This window comes from Bos indicus, chromosome 22 (assembly GCF_029378745.1).
Source record: "Bos indicus isolate NIAB-ARS_2022 breed Sahiwal x Tharparkar chromosome 22, NIAB-ARS_B.indTharparkar_mat_pri_1.0, whole genome shotgun sequence".
NCBI lineage: Eukaryota > Metazoa > Chordata > Mammalia > Artiodactyla > Bovidae > Bos > Bos indicus.
In genome coordinates, this window is record NC_091781.1 from 56,497,225 (window position 1) to 56,516,714 (window position 19,490).

Consider the following 19,490-nt stretch of genomic DNA (forward strand, 5'->3'; position numbering starts at 1 on the left):
TTTTTTTGTTTGTTCAGTATATTCAGAGTTGTGCAGCCATTACCACTATCTAATTTTAGAACATTTTCAAGATTAATTAGATGGAAGTCTTCTGTGTCTGGCTTCTTTCCCTTGGCACGTTTTTGAGGCGTTCATCTGCGTTGCAGCGTGTTAGTACTGCAGTCCTTTCTGTGGCTGGAGAACAGTCCGCTGTACAGATACGGTTTTACTTGTCAGCTGATGGACATCTGGGTTGTCAGAATTACCTTTTGAATAAAACTGATGCTAAAAGACGACCCTTCCTGTTTGTGCTGTGGCCTCACTTTCAGGTCTGAGTCCTAACGGGGACCACACTGAACCAGGGCAGGACCAGTACCCATACTGGGTGGCCAAAAAGTTCAGTTAGGCTTTTCTGTAAGATGCAAGTAAACAAATAACCGAACTAACATTTTGGCCAACCGCATAATGCCTCACCTAGGAGTCAGGCCTTCCAAGTGGTTTGCTTCTTTGATGTAATTTGAAGGAAGCTGCTTTTTACCAATGTCTCTCAAACTGGTTTTAATAGATTTATTTTCCCTTCACAGCTATTTGCATGCAAAGAACATCATCCACAGAGACATGAAATCCAATAGTATCCTTTGATGGTGGTTTCATCAGACTGCTCAGTTCTAAATTTAGAAGACTTTTAAAGTTTACTTCAGCAAAAGTGACTTTGGAAAGAGTTCCACGAAAGTTGAGATACTTGTTTTGGTTATGCTTGAAACAGGCCTAATTTAGAATGCTATTTATTGGTAAATTTAACTTGGGGGAATGGGCCTTTTGTCTCATGTTTATTTCTGGTTTGTGGACTATATCTGGTCAGAAAGTAGATGCAAGTCGAAAGTTATAAGATTTTTAAAATTATTACTTGAAATTGTCTTTCTTAAATGTACGTAAGTGGTTTCCTTAGAGACCGTTGGAATCAACCCTTTTCTGACTCTAATGTGCTTTTGCAGAAGGGGAATGAATAAAGGCGGTTCTTGTGCTGTGGGTGTGAAGTAGACAAGTGCACGCCTGCCTCCCGCCCCCAGCCTCTGAGGAGCAGGCTTTGCTTCTGGCCTGTGGGAGGCACAGCGGTTGTGTTGGGTTGGAATTTGGGATGTGACCTACTTGGGGCGTGTGTCTGAGGCAGGAAATAACCTGTTAGTGGTGGGTTTGGGGGCCAACACATCACACCAGGAGAGCAGACACCAGATTCTAAGGAGGTACGGATTACTGGGCATCAGCAGATCGCACACGTCGGCCTTAAACTGCCAGACTACTTTACCCGGGACAGAGGCAAGTTTGGTTCTGATTTTGAAGTCACTACGGTATCTGTTCTCATGGGAAATGTCTGAAGGCAGATCTGTTCTCATGGGAAATGTCTGAAGGCAGACAGCACTCAGGACTGAGGTGTTTCCCTTGGTCATGAGAGGGCGAGGCGCAGGCCGAGACAGTGTGCACAGGTTGCGGGGCCGTGCTCACAGTCTTGGGGTGTTGGGCCCTGCAGGCTGCAGGGAGCCCTGCTCCCTGTGAGCGTAGCGGGAGGGACAGGGTTGGCCGGGCCCCTCGCTCTGGTCCCCTCGGCAGCGCCGCAGGTCCAGTGCAGAGGAGGCCGAGAGGCGGTGCCAGGGGAACTTAGGGTGGCTTTTCAGGAGGAACGGGACCGTCCTTCTAAACTAGCGTCCTTAACGAGCATTGAGATATATTTCTCCATGAAGGCCTGACGGTGAAAATCGGTGATTTTGGATTGGCCACGGTGAAGTCACGCTGGAGTGGTTCTCAGCAGGTCGAGCAGCCCACCGGCTCCATCCTGTGGATGGTGAGGCGGCTCGGCACCCACGGCGGGTGGGGGACCAGGGGGCCGGGGGTGAACTCCCAGCCGAGCCCAGAGCACCTCCATGCCATGCCCTGTGCCGGCAGCTCCTGGGCACACAGGTTCCTGGAGGGAGCTGGCGGCACACAGCGCAGCGTGGAGTTGGGTGGTGGGGGTGCTGGGTTCACGTCGGGCTCTGAGCTCATGGATCCTGAGCGTGGGAGCCCTTGGGGGTGAGCAGCTGCAGGGCTTTCTGAGGACAGGACAGGCATGCTCAGCCCCGGGACAGCCAACCTGCCTCCTGGACGGCTGGGGCGCCCAGTAACAGATGCACTTGGTTCCGCAGGCCCCAGAGGTGATCCGGATGCAGGATAATAACCCGTTCAGCTTCCAGTCCGACGTCTACTCCTACGGCATCGTGCTGTATGAGCTCATGACGGGGGAGCTCCCTTACTCCCACATCAACAACCGCGACCAGGTGCGTCCCCAGCGCCCACCCGCTGGCTCTGGGAAGCCCGGGCCGCCGCCTGAGCGGCAGGGTTAGAGGCGCTCTGCTCACGGCCCGCCCTCCCCCGCTGCTTCCCCAGATCATCTTCATGGTGGGCCGCGGGTATGCCTCCCCAGACCTCAGCAAGCTATACAAGAACTGCCCCAAAGCCATGAAGAGGCTGGTAGCTGACTGCGTGAAGAAAGTGAAGGAAGAAAGGCCTCTTTTTCCCCAGGTAAGGCTGGCTCCAGGCGCTCCAGCGCATTAGAGCGGGTCTAATGACGCGGAGGCGGCTGGACACGCTGTGCGTGGGGTGGGAGTCTGTCTTGGGCCCGAGGGGAAGCTGCTGCAGGGACACCCGGCGCGCCCCCCGAGACCGCCCTGGCGCCTCTTTCAGATCCTGTCTTCCATCGAGCTGCTCCAGCATTCTCTGCCCAAGATCAACCGGAGTGCCTCGGAGCCCTCCCTGCACCGGGCGGCCCACACCGAGGACATCAACGCCTGCACGCTGACCACGTCCCCTCGGCTGCCTGTCTTCTAGCAGCCCCGCGCCTGCGCCCGGGCTGCCGGCGGGAAGGGCGGTCAGCAGGCACCACCGTCTGTTCCCTTTCTGTGGGGACAGAGCTGGTCTTCCGAGAAGCTGCTGCTAAGGACCTTCTACACCACTCAACAGGGCCTTAACTTCACGTTGCCTTTTCTGCCCTTTCTGCCCCGGGAGGAGGAAGCCATTCGCCAGCTGGTCTGTCCTGCTCCCCCGGTGGCCCCCGAGCTCACGAGCTGACCTCCTCCAGATGCACCCGTGGCTGCTGATGGCCACACGCTGGGCCCAGCTGTCAGCTGCAGGAGTGTCTTTGGAGCAACGACCACGCTCAGAGGGGAAATGAGGTGCCAGGCAAACCAGCCGTGACGTGGGACGTATGGACTAAGCCAGCTCCTAGGAGGGTCGCTGTCACAGAAGGCGTTCTCTGCAGACCCCTGGTGTGGCGCCAAACAGGCAGCTTTGCACATAACGCACCAGACGGCCCAGGGCTGTCGGGACTGTGGCGGCCTGGACGAGCCCGCTTTGGTACTAGGGACTTGACTAGGGGACACGTCCTTTTCCTGACGGGCTCCAGTGCTGGGCTTGGTTCCACCAGAGGCGCTGGGCCTCCCCGCCCGGGGAGCAGTCCTCAGCCTGCCGAGTCGTCTTCCAGGGGCAGCCCCCGTGGGGCGGGGCCTGGCCAGCCTTGTCTCTGCATCACATCACGTGTGCAAGGAAGCCAGGAATACCGGTTTTCTTGATAATTTGGATTTAATTTTGTTTTTATCGCGCCTGACAAAATACAGTTATTCAATTATGTTATTTTAATAAAATAAATTAAATGTAGGTTTAATGGCTGTTTCCTCCTCTTAAAAGTAATCCTGAGCTCACAGGATCGAATTCCGTTTGTTCAGCCTTCTGGAGCAGAACTCCAGAAGCAGGAAATGGGCCAGTCTCTGCCAGAGTGAACGGAATCCAACCTCTGTTCACCCTCCACTAAAGAGTTAACTGTAGGAATTATGCAGAAAAGCAGTCTAAACTCAGGTAGCGAGACTCCTTTACCCATACTTTAATACAGTTTATAAAATATCTGCTATCTACAGATGTCTATAAAAATAGGTAATTCAGGCTTGGAGTGAGTTCTGGGATTGACAATATTTTAAGCTCTTAAAATCACAATTGATGAGACACTTGTATTCAGTTTTCCTTAGGACCACTGCTGGGTTAGAACTAGAAACTGTTCTTAGGTACTGTTAAATTTGTATAAAACTTCAACTCAAACAAAGCCAGTTTACAGAGGAGAGTGCACAGGAGCCCTGGGTACAGGGACCCTCGGGTCACAAGCCAGCAGGTAAGAGCCAGGGGCGTGTCCGCAAGGTTGTTATCTGCCCAGTGGCCCCGAAACAAACCCTGAACGGGGGGCTGTATCTGCTCTGCCCCCTGCTGCTTCAGGAGCCCCCCCCTCAGAGGAGCATCCAGCTGCAACGCTCCTGCCCTGCCTGGGGCACTGGAGTGCCCTAAGCCAAGCTGTGAGCCAGGGAAGTATGGTGTGCGGCGCCCCGTGTTCTAAAAGCAAGGTGCAGATCCCGTGTTGAGCACACGCTGTTTGCGCACACTAGGCTCAAACAGGAGCCCTCTGAAGGGGGAGGCTCCTTTGGGGATCCGAGCACCTGCTTCTGGAGGGGCAGCTCCACGCTGGAGGGGCGACTACAATAGCAGCTAGAGAAGCAGGACCCCATCTACGTGTTAGGTTATTTTATATCCTTCACTCTTCCCACGGCTGTAATAACGGAGTGGCTGAGACCCAGAGGAGTACAGCCCCACTGACTCTGGCACCCGCCGCCCTGGGCCGCCGTGGACGGAGCTTGGCGCGCCCGGCGGCAGGAGGCTTGGCCGCAGAGCCCCCGAGGAGGGCGCGGCCGCTCTTCAGGTTTCGGAAGGCTCCACCCCGGACAGGTGCATGAAGAGGTCCCCGAGCTCCGTCACGTCCACGTCGTCAGTGCTGGGGGCATGCCGGCTCTCTCGGTTTTCGATAAAATCCCAGAGCCGCACAGAGTTAAGGAACTGCAAAGACAGCCAGCAGATGTGCTTGGTTACTGCTAACCGCAACGCGAAAGCGGAGTCTCTGAGACTCCATTGGCATCCCTGTGGCCAACGCCCCGGCAGAGGCCAGGAGTGGCCCCAGTGATACCCACAGGTGGGCAAAGTCCTTACCCGCACGGTGCCTTCGGAGCTGAGCTGTTTCCGCGGTTTCTCAGGCTCTGCCAGCCGCCCGTCAGGGTAAGCATGACGGTAAAGGCATTTGCTTCCAAATGGACAGGTCCCTCTGCCTTGCTCAAAGTATTTACAAGCTTTTTTCCTGAAAAGCAAAAGAGGATATGTCAAAACCTGGGTGCAGATGAACCACTCCTCTGCCATTCCTGCTGGAGCGGGGTCAGCCTCCCGTCCGAGGCACTGACGGGGAGGCTCAGAGATGCCGGAAGCCGATCTCCATGCTGGATGGTGGTGCACCGTGCTGCACAGCCTCCCGCGGAGTCTCACGCACACGGGGAGCCCCGTGCGGCCAAGATCCCGAAGCCGGGCGACTCGCCTCAGCCCAGGGTCCCAGCACTGGCTCCACCCCGGCAAGCTCCCCGTCCTCCCGGCCAGCAGTCATGTCAAGGTGAACACAGGAGCCTGGACCTCGGCTGCTGCCTTACGGGTCTCATTCCGATTTCCCTTGGTCCCACCCTCCAGAGCAGGGCTTCTTCACTCTGGGCCACAGACCCCCTGCTCAGACCAGTGTGTGCCTACAAAACGTAGTCGGAAAGTTAAAACTTTCCCCATCTGCAGCTTCTAGCTACAGATCTCTGTTAAAAACCCCTGCTCCTGAAACTCAAAACCAGACAGACAATCCACATTCCTTGCTGAAATGAAATCTGTGGGCCAAAGTTATCCGAAGCTGAAGAGATGCCCAAGAAGCCGGAAGGTGTCTGGAGAAGGTGGAGAGATGAAGCCTGACCCCAGATGACCAGATGCAGAAGGTGAGGCCAGCCGGAGCCCAGCTCCCCACAGCCGTCCTCCCACAGGTCTGACCCACACACAGGGGCCTCGGTCCCGTTCCCAAGCTTCTGAGCAGGTCCTCAAAGAACTGCCCAAGCCAGGGGTTCTTACCAGGGTCTCTGGGACACTGGCTTTTTAAAACGTGTCATGTTTGACTCTAGTCCCCACCCCAAAATGACTTTTCCCAGCCTTATCTGGCCACCAAGTCTACAGAGCACCTCCCCAGGCGACCCTCCTCTCGGTTCGCACACTACCAAAGCATTTGGGGCGCCCCTCTGGGGCGGCTCCTGGTGTGCTGTGTGAGGGGGGCAGAACCTGGGGGCCAGTGGGGACAGGACCGTGAGCAGAGTTCCCTGTCGCCCTCTTCCTGGAGACCCCGGTCAGGCTGAGGCCCTTCAGGACTTGTGTCTGTGTTGCTGTAAATGCCACATCTTCCCACGTTTCCTCTAACCCAAGGGACTGCTACCCAAACAAATCTGCTCCCCTGTCATTCCACCTGCTCCCACAAGCCCAACACAGGCTGCTCACGCGTCTGGGCTCGAGGCCTCTGCCCCATCCTGCTCTCCTGACGCTGCCAGGTGCCATGAGGACTGGGCCACCATAAAACCATGTGACTGTCCTTGCGTAACTTGCTATGCAATTTCTTACCAGCTCTCCCACACTGGCATTTACCTTGAAGGGGCTGGGCCTACAGCTCAGTAAAATCTGCAATGCACAGAAACACTCATCCACAGAAAGCGAGGCCAGGAAGCCCAACGGCTGTCCTGGGATGTTTTCAGGCGGCTGCAGCAGAGCTTTCTGCAGGCGGACCCCCCGCCTTGCTGCTCCTGCCCCCTGGTGGACACACAGGAGGTAAAAAAAACGATACGATCTCAAGCCTTCAGTGACTTAAAGGAGCTAGTTTTGCTCTTAGTACCATTTCTGCAGATAAAGTAGTACCTTCAGGTCTTTTAATCGTATCTGTGTTTCTTTTATCAAGTTTATGAAGAATGAACAAAAGCAGGGTTTTTCAAGGGATTATAGACACCTGGAAGAATGGGATGGTAAGAGGTTGAGTTACCTTTTAAGAATAGTGCTCAACCTAGAGCAGGCCCCAGTCAAATACCTTGGCAAGGGAGCTGAAACTCCAGTGGAAAAGCCATGTCTTTGTGGCCTGAAGAACCTAAAGACAAAGTTGGTGGAAATCCACTACTGGAGGTGAGGAAAGACGTGTCATTGGCTCTTTGTCATTCCCCACCATCCTGGGTGCTAACAATACAAAACATACAACATAAGAGTCAGTGAAAGGTGACCCATTCTTAACGACAAAAGTCACCAGAGGCTAACTTCAAGATGACAAGGATTTCAAAGCAGCTTCTTAATGGTGTTCAAGAAGATGAACAGAGAGAGGAAAAGATTGGGGGGGCGGAGGGGAGAAAAACTGAGTGGGCAATATAAAAAAGTTTATCACCTGCAGAAAAAAATATGTGATGAAACAATGGTCAAAATGTATTCTATCAGTTCCTAACAGTAACGCTTACATGTGACAATAAAACCCTCTAGCATCTTTGGTCTGTATCACAATATTTAGCCCTTAATTGGAAGATGGTCTGAGATTATTTTCTGTTTTATAGATTTCCCTAAGCCGAATTATACGGTCTCTGAGGATAAGATCTAACAGATAATAGTGTGAGTTCTTGCTGACTTAATAAGAGCACACTGATCTCCTGCAGTAATTCTGAGGCCAGATACTGGAAGCTGTTTAGTGTGTGCTGAAAAATATTCTAAAACTGATGCTAATGCAAACAAAACATATGCTTTATGTGCTTAAAAAGCCAGGTAAAAAATTCCAGACTACCTATTAGAGTTACTTGCACCATGGCCTTCCATTGGTTTGAATATGATTAGCTGAATATCATTTCAATATGATAAGTTTGTAAATTATCCAAATGCCTGGCTTCTAGTACAAGTCTGCCTACCTCTTGATACTGCCAGTGTTCCTCTGAACTTCAGGAGGCTTATCTGCAAGCAGAAAAGTACCTTACTTGGTTAAGTAAGTAATATCCCACATATAAACGCCCTTAGAGCACTATCCGCTGTGTCATCAAGTGTCCAGCAGACAGTTCTGTCTTCTTACCTTTAAAATGGAAGTTAAGCACTTTGGGATAATATAGGCTTACATTGTCCATACTATCAAAAGCTTCCCATTTCCATAAATTCCTTCACACGCTCTAGACATGTGAACACAATGGCCCCTTATTTCTGTTGGAGAAAGTTAAATACTCATTCTTCATATTTTGCTTTGCATTAGCAATTACATATTTTTAATGTAAGATAACTAGATATTACTTTACTGTTTTGTCTTACTATGTTAAAGACCTATTAGGTAGACTGGGCAACTCTGCTTAATTAGTTGATTAAAATAGTGCTACTAATATCTTAACAGAGAAGGCAATGGCACCCCACTCCAGTACTCTTGCCTGGAAAATCCCATGGACGGAGGGGCCTGGTGGACTGCAGTCCATGGGGTCGCTAAGAATCGGACACGACTGAGTGATTTCACCTTCCCTTTTCACTTTCGTGCATTAGAGAAGGAAAGGGCAACCCACTCCAGTGTTCTTGCCTGGAGAATCCCAGGGATGGGGGAGGCTGGTGGGCTGCCGTCTATGGGATCGCAGAGTCAGACACGACTGAAGAACTTAGCAGCAGCAATAAGATCCTAAAGTATGTGTTGGTTGGCTGGTTTAGTTGCTAAATGTGTCTTTACTCTTGCAACCCCATGGACTGTAGCCTGCCGGGCTCCTCTGTCCAGGGATTCTCCAGGCAAGAATATTGGTGTGGGTCACCATTTCTTCTCCAGGGGATCTTCCCGACCCAGGGATCAGAGCCCGGGTCTCCTGCACTGCAGGTGGGTTGTATACCAACTGAGGTACAAGGGAAGACCAATATTTAACATACTGAGAAAGAAAGATGGAAAAGACAGGGAAAACTTTTGAAAAGAAAACATTGTATAAAATACAGTGACACTTCAAAGAAGCAAGTCTCATAGACTGCTGATGTAAAGATAGTTCAGTGATTATCATAAAACTGGTAGCTTGAATGTAACCAACTGATGTTTTTCAATAAAGATGTCTCAAGAAACACCTCAAGGACATTAACTTTCCCACACAGGACTCCCATTAGTTCCTGGAGAAAAATACCCTAGGGACCTAGAGCGAAACGGAACACAGACAGTCCTGAGTCACCTCTTACTAATTCTTCAGCACCCTCGGTCATTCAGGATGGGCTCAGACCACAGACCCAGGAGGGCCACGCCTACAGCTCAAGCGAGCCAAGTGAACCCGAAGCTCAGAGCACCCTGTGGGCTGTAAGGAGTTCTGAAAAGTCCTCCCGTCGGCAAGGGTCCTGGTGGTGGATTTCCTTCCTCTTTCTAGAGTGATCCCTCCCTGCCACGACAGCTTAGCGTGCACTAGATAATATACACAGATACACTAGCATACACAGATCCCCAGAAAGACCTGGTGCACACACCCCAGTTTTGTGAGCAGTGAGGGGGAAGCAGGAATGAGACTCTACCCCGCGCTTTCCTCTGGCACAGCTCCTACCAGCCACCCAAGATGCAGACGTGCTGCCGCCCTGTGGACGTTTCCTGGCACAGCACCGTGACATCCCGGCTCACGGGCCCTTCTAAGTCACAAGGCCAGAGGGGCCAAGAGGGGCCCCTGCCACACAGCAGGGTCTGGGATAGGTCATCAAGAACAGCTGAAAATACAACTGCCTCTCAAGAAGCAAATTCAAGACATTCATTTCACAAAGAACAGTCCCCCCGACCTCTTTTCAAGCACGTGGAAAGGATGCCACCTCGCTGATTATTAGATAGGGCTAAATAAACATCACAGTGAGGTGTCTATCACCTCCTCACTGACAGTGGCCATCCTCAAATCTCTACGAACAGTACCTAGCACAGGGCAGAGAGCAAACGGACTCCTCCTGGGCTGTCTCTGGGAAGGTATGTTTGTAGGAGGCCCCATCGACAAGGGGCCAGAGTTTTCTAAAAGTTAAATATACACACACCAGGTGATCCGGCCACGACAAACCTGGCCTACAGGCGAAGGCGCGCCACGATTTCAGACGCGCCAGGCCCCACCCTCAGTGCTCCGTCACCAGCAACAGACGGCACAGGACACCCGTCACCAGATGAGGGGGTTCGGAAGACGGGGAACTTCACAGAATGGACTAGTTATTACTCAGCCACAGAGAAGGAGTGAAGTGATGCCAACAACCTGGATAGCCTCGGACTTGGCATACAGAGTGAAGACCTTAGACGCAGGCGTTCCAAAAAATGTATATGCTATTAGCTGGAGGTGGGATCTAGCACATGAGACAACTAAACCCACGTCAAAAGCAAAAACCGACTGGCAGGCCCACAGCACAGCCTGACAGCCGCCCGAGAAAACAAGATGCTGGTTGTTAAATGGGGGGGTCTGACTGGCATGAGCACACGCGTGCAGAGCAGACGGCCCAGAGAGGCCTGGTGCTCAGCACAGACGAGTCCAGACCTCACTCTAATAAACTAAGGCACGAAGTGAAACAAAATATGTATGTATACACGTGCATATACACGAAATATACATGTGTGTATATATAAGTGAGTCAAGCGGCTGGACACCCAGGAGAAACAGCACAGAAGAGGAAGCCTGTTCCACAGGAAAACACAAACCGAAGGTAAAAGCGAGGCCAGCGGCGTTCCCCTGAGGTCTCTGCCCCCGGGCTGTGTCCCAGCCCTGAAGCCTGGGCGGTCTTGGGTCCCAGCGCTGCACCTCCAGGGAGCTGCAGGAGCCGGGCAGGATGAGGCTGCACACGGCACCGCCGGGCCCTGCACGGTCTGCCCCGTAAGGCGGGGACCACACTGCAGAGCCAGGAGGGCCCGCCGACGGCTCAAGCAAGCCGGGCGGACCCAACATCGGCACACCCTCCGGTCGGCAAGGGCTCCAAAACGGCACCGCGTCTGCCAGCGTCCTGGTGCCAGCGTCCTGGTGCCGGACTTCCCATTCTCTACGAGGAGCCCCTCCCTGCCGGGACAGCACCCTCAGCCCAGCTGTCTCCCAGCGGTTGAGCTCTGCCTGCTGGGGCGTGAGGCTGAAGGGGAGGCGGGAAGGAGACGCAAGTCCTTGGCTGAGTCCTCTGGCACACCCCACCCTCCCCTAGGACCCAGCACCCGCACCTTCTCTAGTTCGTCACTGCCCTAGCAACCAGAACAGAAAACGCGGGAATGCTGCCGGCTTGCGTAAATCTCTGTACCAACAACTTAAAACATGGTGCGTTCGGGCCCTTTACGCAGATCTGGGGACTGTAAATGCCACCTGTCTTCGAGCCCAGTCCCTACGTTTTGTCTTCAGTCCCTGTGACCGCGTGCGTTGTGGCCCGCCTGCCTTCTCTGTGCATGGAATTTTGTACGCAAGAAGATTTGAGTGGGTTTCCATTTCCTTCTCCAGATCCCTGGACTGAAGTGGTGTTTGCTGCATTGGCAGGCGGGTTTTTTACCACTCAGCATTTTGTGCACACATGCTCAGTTGCCTCAGCCATGTAAGAATCTTCGATCGTAGGACTCCTGCCTGCCAGGTTCCTCTGTCCGTGGGATTCTCCAGGCAAGAATACTGGAGTGGGTTGCCATGCCCTCCTCCAGGGGATCTTCCCCACCCAGGGATTGAACCTGCGTCTCTTGTATCTCCTATATTGGCAGGTGTGATTTTTACTAATAGTGCCACCTGGGAACCCCCTGACCCACCAGGGAAACCCCAAAAGACCCGTTCCAGGACACAAGGAAACCCTGCCACTTGTGACATCCTGGATTGTCCCGGAGGGCATCATGCTAAGTGAAGACAGACAGGGAAGACACTGCAGGACCTCACACACACCTGGGGTTCTCGGCAAGAGTTACACAAATAGCAACGGAGTAGAAACATGGTAGCCAGGAACACAGTGCTGAAAAAGAGGGGAAGCTGGTGAACGGTTACAAACCCTCCCTGTGAGCACGTGTTTAATGTAAAACACAGCGACTGTGGCTGAGGACACTGCAGGCACTGTGGAAACCGCTATGGAGACGGCAGACTCCACGCGGACATCACCACGGTCAACGCGGAAATCAGACTGAGTGTCTTCTTTGCAGCCAAAGATGGAGAAGCTCTACAGTCAGCAGAAACAAGACTGGGAGCTGGCTGTGGCTCAGATCATGAACTCCTTATTGCCGAATTCAGACTTTAATTTGAAGAAAGTAGGGAAAACCACTAGACCATTCAGGTAATGACCTAAATCAAATCCCTTACAATTATACAGTAGAAGTGAGAAATAGATTCAAGGGATTAGACCAGATAGAGTGCCTGAAGAACTATGGATGGAGATTTGTGACACTGTACAGGAGGCAGTGATCAAGACCATCCCCAAGAAAAAGAAATGCAAAAGGCAAAATGGCTGTCTAAGTAAGCCGTACAAATAGCCGAGAAAAGAAGAGAAGCTAAAGGCAAAGGAGAAAAGGAAAGATATACCCATCTGAATGCAGAGTTTCAACGAATAGTAAGAAGAGGTAAGAAAGCCTTCCTCAGTGATCAGTACAAAGAAATAGAGGAAAACAACAGAATGGGAAAGACTGGAGAGCTCTTCAAGGAAACCAGAGATACCAAGGGACCATTTCATGCAAAGATGGGCTCAATAAAGGACAGATGGTATGGACCTAACAGAGGCAGAAGATATTAAGAAGAAGTGGTAAGAATATACAGAAGAACTGTACAAAAAAGGTCTTAATGACCCAGATAACCACGATGGTGGGGTAACTCACCTAGAGCCAGACATCCTGGAATGTGAAGTCAGGTAGGACTTAGGAAGCATCATTAAGAACAAAGCTAGTCGAGGTGTTGGAATTCCAGTTGAGCTATTTCAAACCCTAAAAGATGATGCTGTGAAAGTGCTGCACTCAATATGCCAGCAAATTTGGAAAACTCAGCAGTGGCCACAGGACTGGAAAAGCTCAGTTCTCATTCCAATCCCAAAGAAAGGCAGTGCCAAAGAATGCTCAAACTACCACACAATTGCACTCACCTCACACGCTACTAAGTTAACGCTCTAAATTCTCCAAGCAAGACTTCAGCAATACGTGAACTGTGAACTTCCAGATGTTCAAGCTGGTTTTAGAAAAGGCAGAGGAACCAGAGATCAAATTGCCAACATCTGCTGGATAGTAGAAAAAAAACAAAAGAATTCCAGACAACCATCTACTTCTGCTTCATTGACTACCCTAAAGTTTTTTACTGTGGAGATCACTACAAACTGTGGAAAATTCTTCAAGAGATGGCAATACCAGACCACCTGACCTGCCTCTTGAGAAATCTGTATGCAGGTCAAAAAGGAACAGCTAGAACTGGACACTGAACAACAGACTGGTTCCAGACTGGGCAAGGACAATGTCCAGGCTATATATTGTCACCCTGCTTATTTAACTTACAGGCAGAATACATCGTGAAAAATGCCAGCCTGGGTGAATCACAAGCTGGAACCCAGGTTGTCGGCAGAAATATCAGTAACTTGATATTATGCAGATGATACCACCCTAATGGCAGAAAGTGAAGAGGAACTAAAGAGTCTCTTGATGAGGGTAGAAAGAGGAGAGTGGAAAAACTGGCTTAAAACTCAACATCAAAAAACTAAGATAAAAAAAAAACAAACAAAAAAACTAAGATCATGTCTTCCAGTCCCATTACCTCAGGGCAAATAGATGGGGAAAAAATGGAAATTGTGACAGACTTTATTTTCCTCTCTCCAAAAATCACTCCAGATTGTGACTGTAATCAAGAAATTAAAAGACACTTGCTCCTTGACAGAAAACCTATAACAAACCTAGATAGACAGCCTATTAAAAAGCAGAGACATCACTTTGTCAACAAAGGTCTGTATACTCAGAGCTGTGATTTTTCCCGTAGGCAGGATAGATGTGGGAGTTGGACCATAAAGAAGGCCAAGCGCCAGAGAGCTGGTGCTTCTAACTGTGCTGGAGAAGACTCTCGAGGGTCCCGGGACAGCACAGAGATCCTACCGGTCAGTCCTAAAAGAGATCACCGTTTCCACAGTCACGGGAAGGACTGACGCTGAAGCTGAACCCCCAATGATCTGGCCACCTGATATGAAGAACTGACCCACTGGAAAAGACCCTGATGCTGGCAAAGACTGAAGGCAGGAGGAGACGACGACAGAGGATGAGGTCGTTGGATGGCATCACCGACTCAGTGGACGTGAACTTGAGCACGCTTCAGGTGGTGACAGCTGGAAGCCTGCCCGGCATGCTGCAGTACATGGGGTCGCGAAGAGCTGGAGACAACTCAGTGACTGAACAAGCTGCAGTGTCGATTATACCTCAGTCAAGCCGAGTTCTAAAACTGTACCACCACCTTGTTAGCCTTACGTATGTAAATATAATGCATGTGTATTACATCTGTACCACAAAGATGCTAATAGGGAGGTAACTGCATTTCATGTATGGCAATAGGAGTATTAACTGCCTGAAAAACTAGGAATACATTGTAATCCCAAGTAAAAAAAACAGTTAAGAAAAAAGAGAAGCTTAAAGATGTCAGTTAAAATGGAATTCTAAAAAAAATATTCAAAATAGCTCTCAGTTGTAAACAGTAGCGGTGTCCTTCAGCAGAGGAGGAGATCAGCGCTTCAGCAGGCAGGCCTGCTCTGGTGGCTTTGGTATGTGTGTGTTTCAGCATCACGGGTCACGGTCTGAGTGTGTGTGAGTTCCCGGCAACCCTCAGGCCCAGCGGGACGGGGTCAGCAGACAGGTGACGGAGTCAGGAGGTGGGCCCTCAGGAGGGGGAGCAGCGCTCCTGCAGGGGGCCCCGTGAGCTCCTTCACCCTCCCAGCACGTGAAGACGCGGCGAGGGGGTGCGGGCCCTCACCGGAACCTGACCGTGCCGGCACGCTGATCTCGGACTTCCCGGCCTCCAGAACTGCAACAGTGAGCACGCCTGTGGTTTTTAAGTCCCCTGGTCTGTGCCATTTCATTACAGCATCCGAAACAGGCTGAGAAACCACATACAGGGAGATGCACCGTGGGCACATCCTAGCCCCTGGTTCCGGGGACAGGGCCCTCCTCTGGAGAAACCACGTCTGCTGACGCAGCGAGAGATCTCGAGAGGGGCTTGTCCTGGGTTAATGGGAGGGTCTCACAGGAGAGCCTCACCGGGGCCAGAAGGGAGAGAAGAAGGGGAGAAGGCAGAGGTGGAGGGGTGCTGCCCCCCGAGGCCGGGAGAGGCCTGGAGCCCCCGGGGAGCCACGCCTGCCCACACCTGGTTTTGGGCTCCCGGCCTGCACACCGTGGGCGCCAGTGTCCGCTGTTCCTAGCCCCCAGTCTGGTCGTGTTCCAGCAGCCACGGGAGACAAAGCCCAGGGTTCTGCCAACCGTCACCGGTGCCCCCGCAACACGGTTCAGATTCCATCCTCACAACACAGCCCGCAGGAAGCACAGCCAGCCCTTCCGTCCAGACCAGACCACCACACAAACAGCGCACGAGTGCGGGGAGGACCGACCGTCCGGAGCTCTTCTCACGCCTGTCAGTGGCCGGTCACTCAGCGCTGCCTGTTGCCTCCTCTTTCCCAGTGCTTAAACCCTCAAGAGATTTGACAAAAACTGATAAAGAAGAAACTGGCCAACAAAGACAGACACGCAGCCAAGCAAATGGAGAGTGGCAACACTGAAGTGAGAGTGAAATCCGGCTTCTCAGCCCTCACCACATTCAGGGCCCCAGCAAATTCATCCTGATTCTCCCGCACAGACAGAGAATCCAGGTCTGTTCCAGAAACCTCCACGCCTCCCGTCACATCCCCCACCTGCTGTATCTCGCCTGGCTTGTTGTAACAGGCCGACTGGTCTCCCTGCTTCCCCTCTGTCTCCTCTTTATTTGCAGTGGTGCAGTCACAGGTCACGTCACTCCTCTGGTCAAAAGCCTATGACGACAGCCCACCTCAGCCAGAATAAAAGCGGGGTCTCCCCAGTGCCCCCAGCCCTACATGATGTGGCCCGCCCTCCCTTCTCAGCCCGCACAGCAGACGCGCTCCGGCTGCAGGCCTTCTCCGCAGGGACCACCCCTCCCTCGGACGGCCTCCTCAGCCACGTGGACACGGCCACTGCCTCCCCTTCTCAAGGCCTCTGCTTCCTTTGCCGAGGTGCTCCAGGCTCCACCACGGACACTGCGACCCCTCCCTTCCTGTCCCCATTCCCAGGCTTGTTTCTCTCCTTCGTCCCACCGGCTAACATCCTGTTTATCTCACTTGTTCACTTCATTCAGTGGAGCGAGAACGGTGCGCGGGCTGGGATGTCTGTCTTCTGTTTGAAGCCGTATCCCCAGCAACTAGAAAAAGTCTGTCATTCAGACCCTCACTGCCATTTGCTGAATCAACGATCAGGCACGACGGGCCTACCTCAGCATTACAAGCAGGATTTCAGGGGCATACTGCTCAGCTTAAGAACCGAAAGGCAAGCCCACTTCACCCCAGCCACGCTCATCTCCACGCCCCCAGAGCCCGGCCCGCCGCCTGAGAGAGAGCAGATGCCGAGCGGCCTCAGGCCCCCACGGTGGAGGCCCTACACGCTGCGCGACGGGACGAGCCGGGCCGCCACCAAACCACGCGTGCGCTCACGGCACTTACCCCATTCCCTGTTTGAAAGCTTCGATCAGCTCGTTCTTTTTGTTCTGATCTTCTACCCAGTACACACTTGGAATTACAAACTCTGATATCACGCGGCATTCTGGACAAGACCTGCAACGAGAAGCAGGTCAGGAAGGGAGAGACTCAGCCACAAACCCTGTGCCCACTCCCCACTAGATCCCGCACCCACTCCCCACTAGACCCCGTGCTCAAGTGTGTGACCAGCTGGTGTCTCTCACCCCTGAATTCTAAAAGGTACAAACACAATCCTCTAAGCCTAATTTACAGTTAAAACATGTTCAACAGTAAAAAGACAACCTAATTTTAAAATGGGGAAAGCACCGAGTAGGCACTTCTCCACAATGGCCAACAAGCACAGAAAACGCTGTTTAATACCATTCATTAGATATGGGGGAAACGCAAATTAAAACCATACTAAGGAATCACTTCATACTCGCTATGATGGCTAACATCAGAAATCAAGACAATTTCAAAATAACTGTTGGCAAGAACGTGGAGAAACTGGAATCCTCCTATGTTGCTGAAAGTGATAAGTTAAAGCGAAAGTCACTCAGTCGTGTCCGACTCTTTGTGACCCCATGGACTATACAGTCCATGGAATTCTTGAGGCCAGAATACTGGACTGGGTAGCCTTTCCCTTCTCCAGAGCGTCGTCCCAACCCAGGGATTGAACCCAGGTCTCCCACATTGCAGGCAGATTCTTTACCAGCTGAACCACAAGGGAAGCCCGAGAACACCGGGGTGGGTAGCCTGTCTCTTTTCCAGCGGATCTTCCCGACCCAGGGATTGAACCAGGGTCTCCTGCATTGCAGGCGATTCTTTATCAGCTGAGCTATCAGGGAAGCCCTGGGGATGCAGAATGGTTCACCCATTTTTTTTTTAACAGACTAAGAGCTTCGGGCTTTCTTTATCTGGCTGTGCTGGTCGTAGCTGCAGCACACGGAGCCCAGTGGCCCACAGGCCGGGAGCCGCGGGTGCCAGCTTGGCTGCTCCAAGGCATATGGGACCTCAGCTCCCTGAGGTGGGGCTGAACCCACGTCCCTTGCATTGCAAAGTGGGTTGCTCACCTCTGGACCACCAGGGGCGTCCCTGGTTCAGCCACTTTGGATAGCAGTCTGGCAGGTTCTCAAAACGTTAAACACAGAGTTTCCATATGCTCAGCAACTGCGCTCCTAAGTGTATACCCAGAAGTACTGAAAACAGCAGGCAAACAAATACACAAATATTCACAAGCACTCTAGCTGTAACAGCCAAAAATGAGAACAACCCGGACACTCATCAACTGGTGAACACATAAACAAAACGCGGCCTAGGCACAGAACGGAATACTACTCAGTCACTAAAGCGAACAGTATGTTGACTCATGTTACAACAGAGGTGAACTCTGAAAACACGCTGAGTTGAGAAGCCAAACAGAAAGGCCTGCTTATTGTAGGATTCCACTTCACGTGTCCAGAACAGGCAAATTCACAGAAATACTGATTTACTGATTGAAATCAACCTTGAATATTCATTGGAAGGACTGATGCGGAAGCTGATGCTCCAATACTTTGACCACCTGATGAATGGACTCATTGGAAAAGACCCTGATGCTGGGAAAGATTGAAGGCAGGAGAAGGGGACGACAGAAGATGAGATGGTTGGATGGCATCACTGACTCAAAGGACATGAGTCCGACCAAGTTCTGTGAGATAGTGAAGGGCAGGGAGGCCTGGCGTGCTGCAGTCATGGGGTCACAGACAGCCTGACTGAACAGCAGCAAAGCAGTCACCAGGGGCTGGAAGGAGGGAATAGGCAGTGACTCAAAGCAGAGTTTTTTCTTTTTAAGATGATGAAAACGTTCTAAAAATAGACTATACTGACAGCTGCACTACTCTGAATATAATAAAAGTCCTCTGAACTGTGTATTTTATCTCAATAAAGCTGTTATCTCACCACACAAATGTGTGACTTTAGACCAGTCACCTGACCTCACCATGAGTCACCATGTGAGTTTCCCAACACAAATCGAGGGTGATGATCACGGGGTCACTGAGAGAATGACGACGTGACGAGTGGAAATCTCTCGCGCTGCCCAACACGTGGCGGCTTCTCCCTGTGGGCGAGCTCTGCTCCCTCCCACTGAGGAGCTGAAGACTCCCATGTTCCGATGTGAGTTCTCGCTCAGTAGAGCTGGGACAAAGCCCTGTGCCAGCTCAGAGGACACTTCCAGTGTCAGATGCCATGTGAAATGTGCTACATGCGCTACTTCATTTAGGCTTCAAGTGACCCCTATTTGACAGATGAAAATAAAAACAGGCAACTGTCCTAAGGGCGGACCACCAGTTACGTGAGCACCAGAGTCCAGGGGGCCTTCTCACACAGGGGCGCCTGCTGAGGTCCCCCCGACACTGCAGATACCTGCAGGAACTGACACCCACATTTAAAAGGAGAAGGCATCTGGGCTCGGGGGGCTCTGTGACTTGCTCAAGGCCCTGCAGCCTGGAAGACGAGGGAAGGCTTCAGAGCGGACGGAAGAAGGTCCTGGGTCGAACCTCCTCCCAGTGCCTACAGCTCAGACCCCAGCCGCACTTACTTGATGATGGGGTTCTCGAACTGCTTGGCGCAGCGCCACTGGCGGATGCAGGACAGGCAGTACGTGTGGCTGCAGCTGGACAGGATCCCAAACCTGCGCTCCGAGGCCGACGCCTTCTCCAGGACCACCTCCATGCAGATGCTGCACACCTTGTCCTGGCTCGCCTGGAGGGCGAAGGCCTTCTCCATCTCGTGCTCGAACGCTGCCATGCAGACCTGACGCACGGAGTGGGGAGCCTGAGGTCCGGGAGAAGCTGGGCCCACGAGGCCAGCTCGGGCCGGGGCCCAAGGCTGCCAGGCAGGGCCTGCGTGCGGGACGGCGCGCTCTCAGGCCACCACTGGCTCGGCCCTCT

General features: G+C 52.3%; 2 protein-coding genes across 6 annotated transcripts in view; one reads left to right on the forward strand and one right to left on the reverse strand.

The window, feature by feature from the left end:
• RAF1 (Raf-1 proto-oncogene, serine/threonine kinase) overlaps positions 1 to 3,666 on the forward strand; it is a 75,911-nt gene extending 72,245 nt beyond the window's left edge. For all 4 annotated transcript variants that reach the window (XM_070776922.1, XM_070776921.1, XM_019984358.2 and 1 more), the window contains 5 exons: positions 564 to 610; positions 1,701 to 1,819; positions 2,160 to 2,291; positions 2,401 to 2,535; positions 2,698 to 3,666. In XM_070776922.1, the coding sequence (XP_070633023.1) occupies positions 564 to 610; positions 1,701 to 1,819; positions 2,160 to 2,291; positions 2,401 to 2,535; positions 2,698 to 2,841 (577 nt within the window). In that variant the 3' untranslated portion in view covers positions 2,842 to 3,666. The remainder of the gene's footprint in view (positions 1 to 563; positions 611 to 1,700; positions 1,820 to 2,159; positions 2,292 to 2,400; positions 2,536 to 2,697) is intronic.
• Positions 3,573 to 19,490, reverse strand: part of MKRN2 (makorin ring finger protein 2) — a 38,116-nt gene continuing 22,198 nt past the window's right edge. For both annotated transcript variants that reach the window (XM_070776924.1, XM_019984359.2), the window contains exons 5-8: positions 19,139 to 19,353; positions 16,543 to 16,653; positions 5,035 to 5,179; positions 3,573 to 4,884 (exon numbers count right to left, since the gene is read on the reverse strand). In XM_070776924.1, coding sequence (XP_070633025.1) covers positions 4,747 to 4,884; positions 5,035 to 5,179; positions 16,543 to 16,653; positions 19,139 to 19,353 — 609 coding nt within the window. In that variant the 3' untranslated portion in view covers positions 3,573 to 4,746. The remainder of the gene's footprint in view (positions 4,885 to 5,034; positions 5,180 to 16,542; positions 16,654 to 19,138; positions 19,354 to 19,490) is intronic.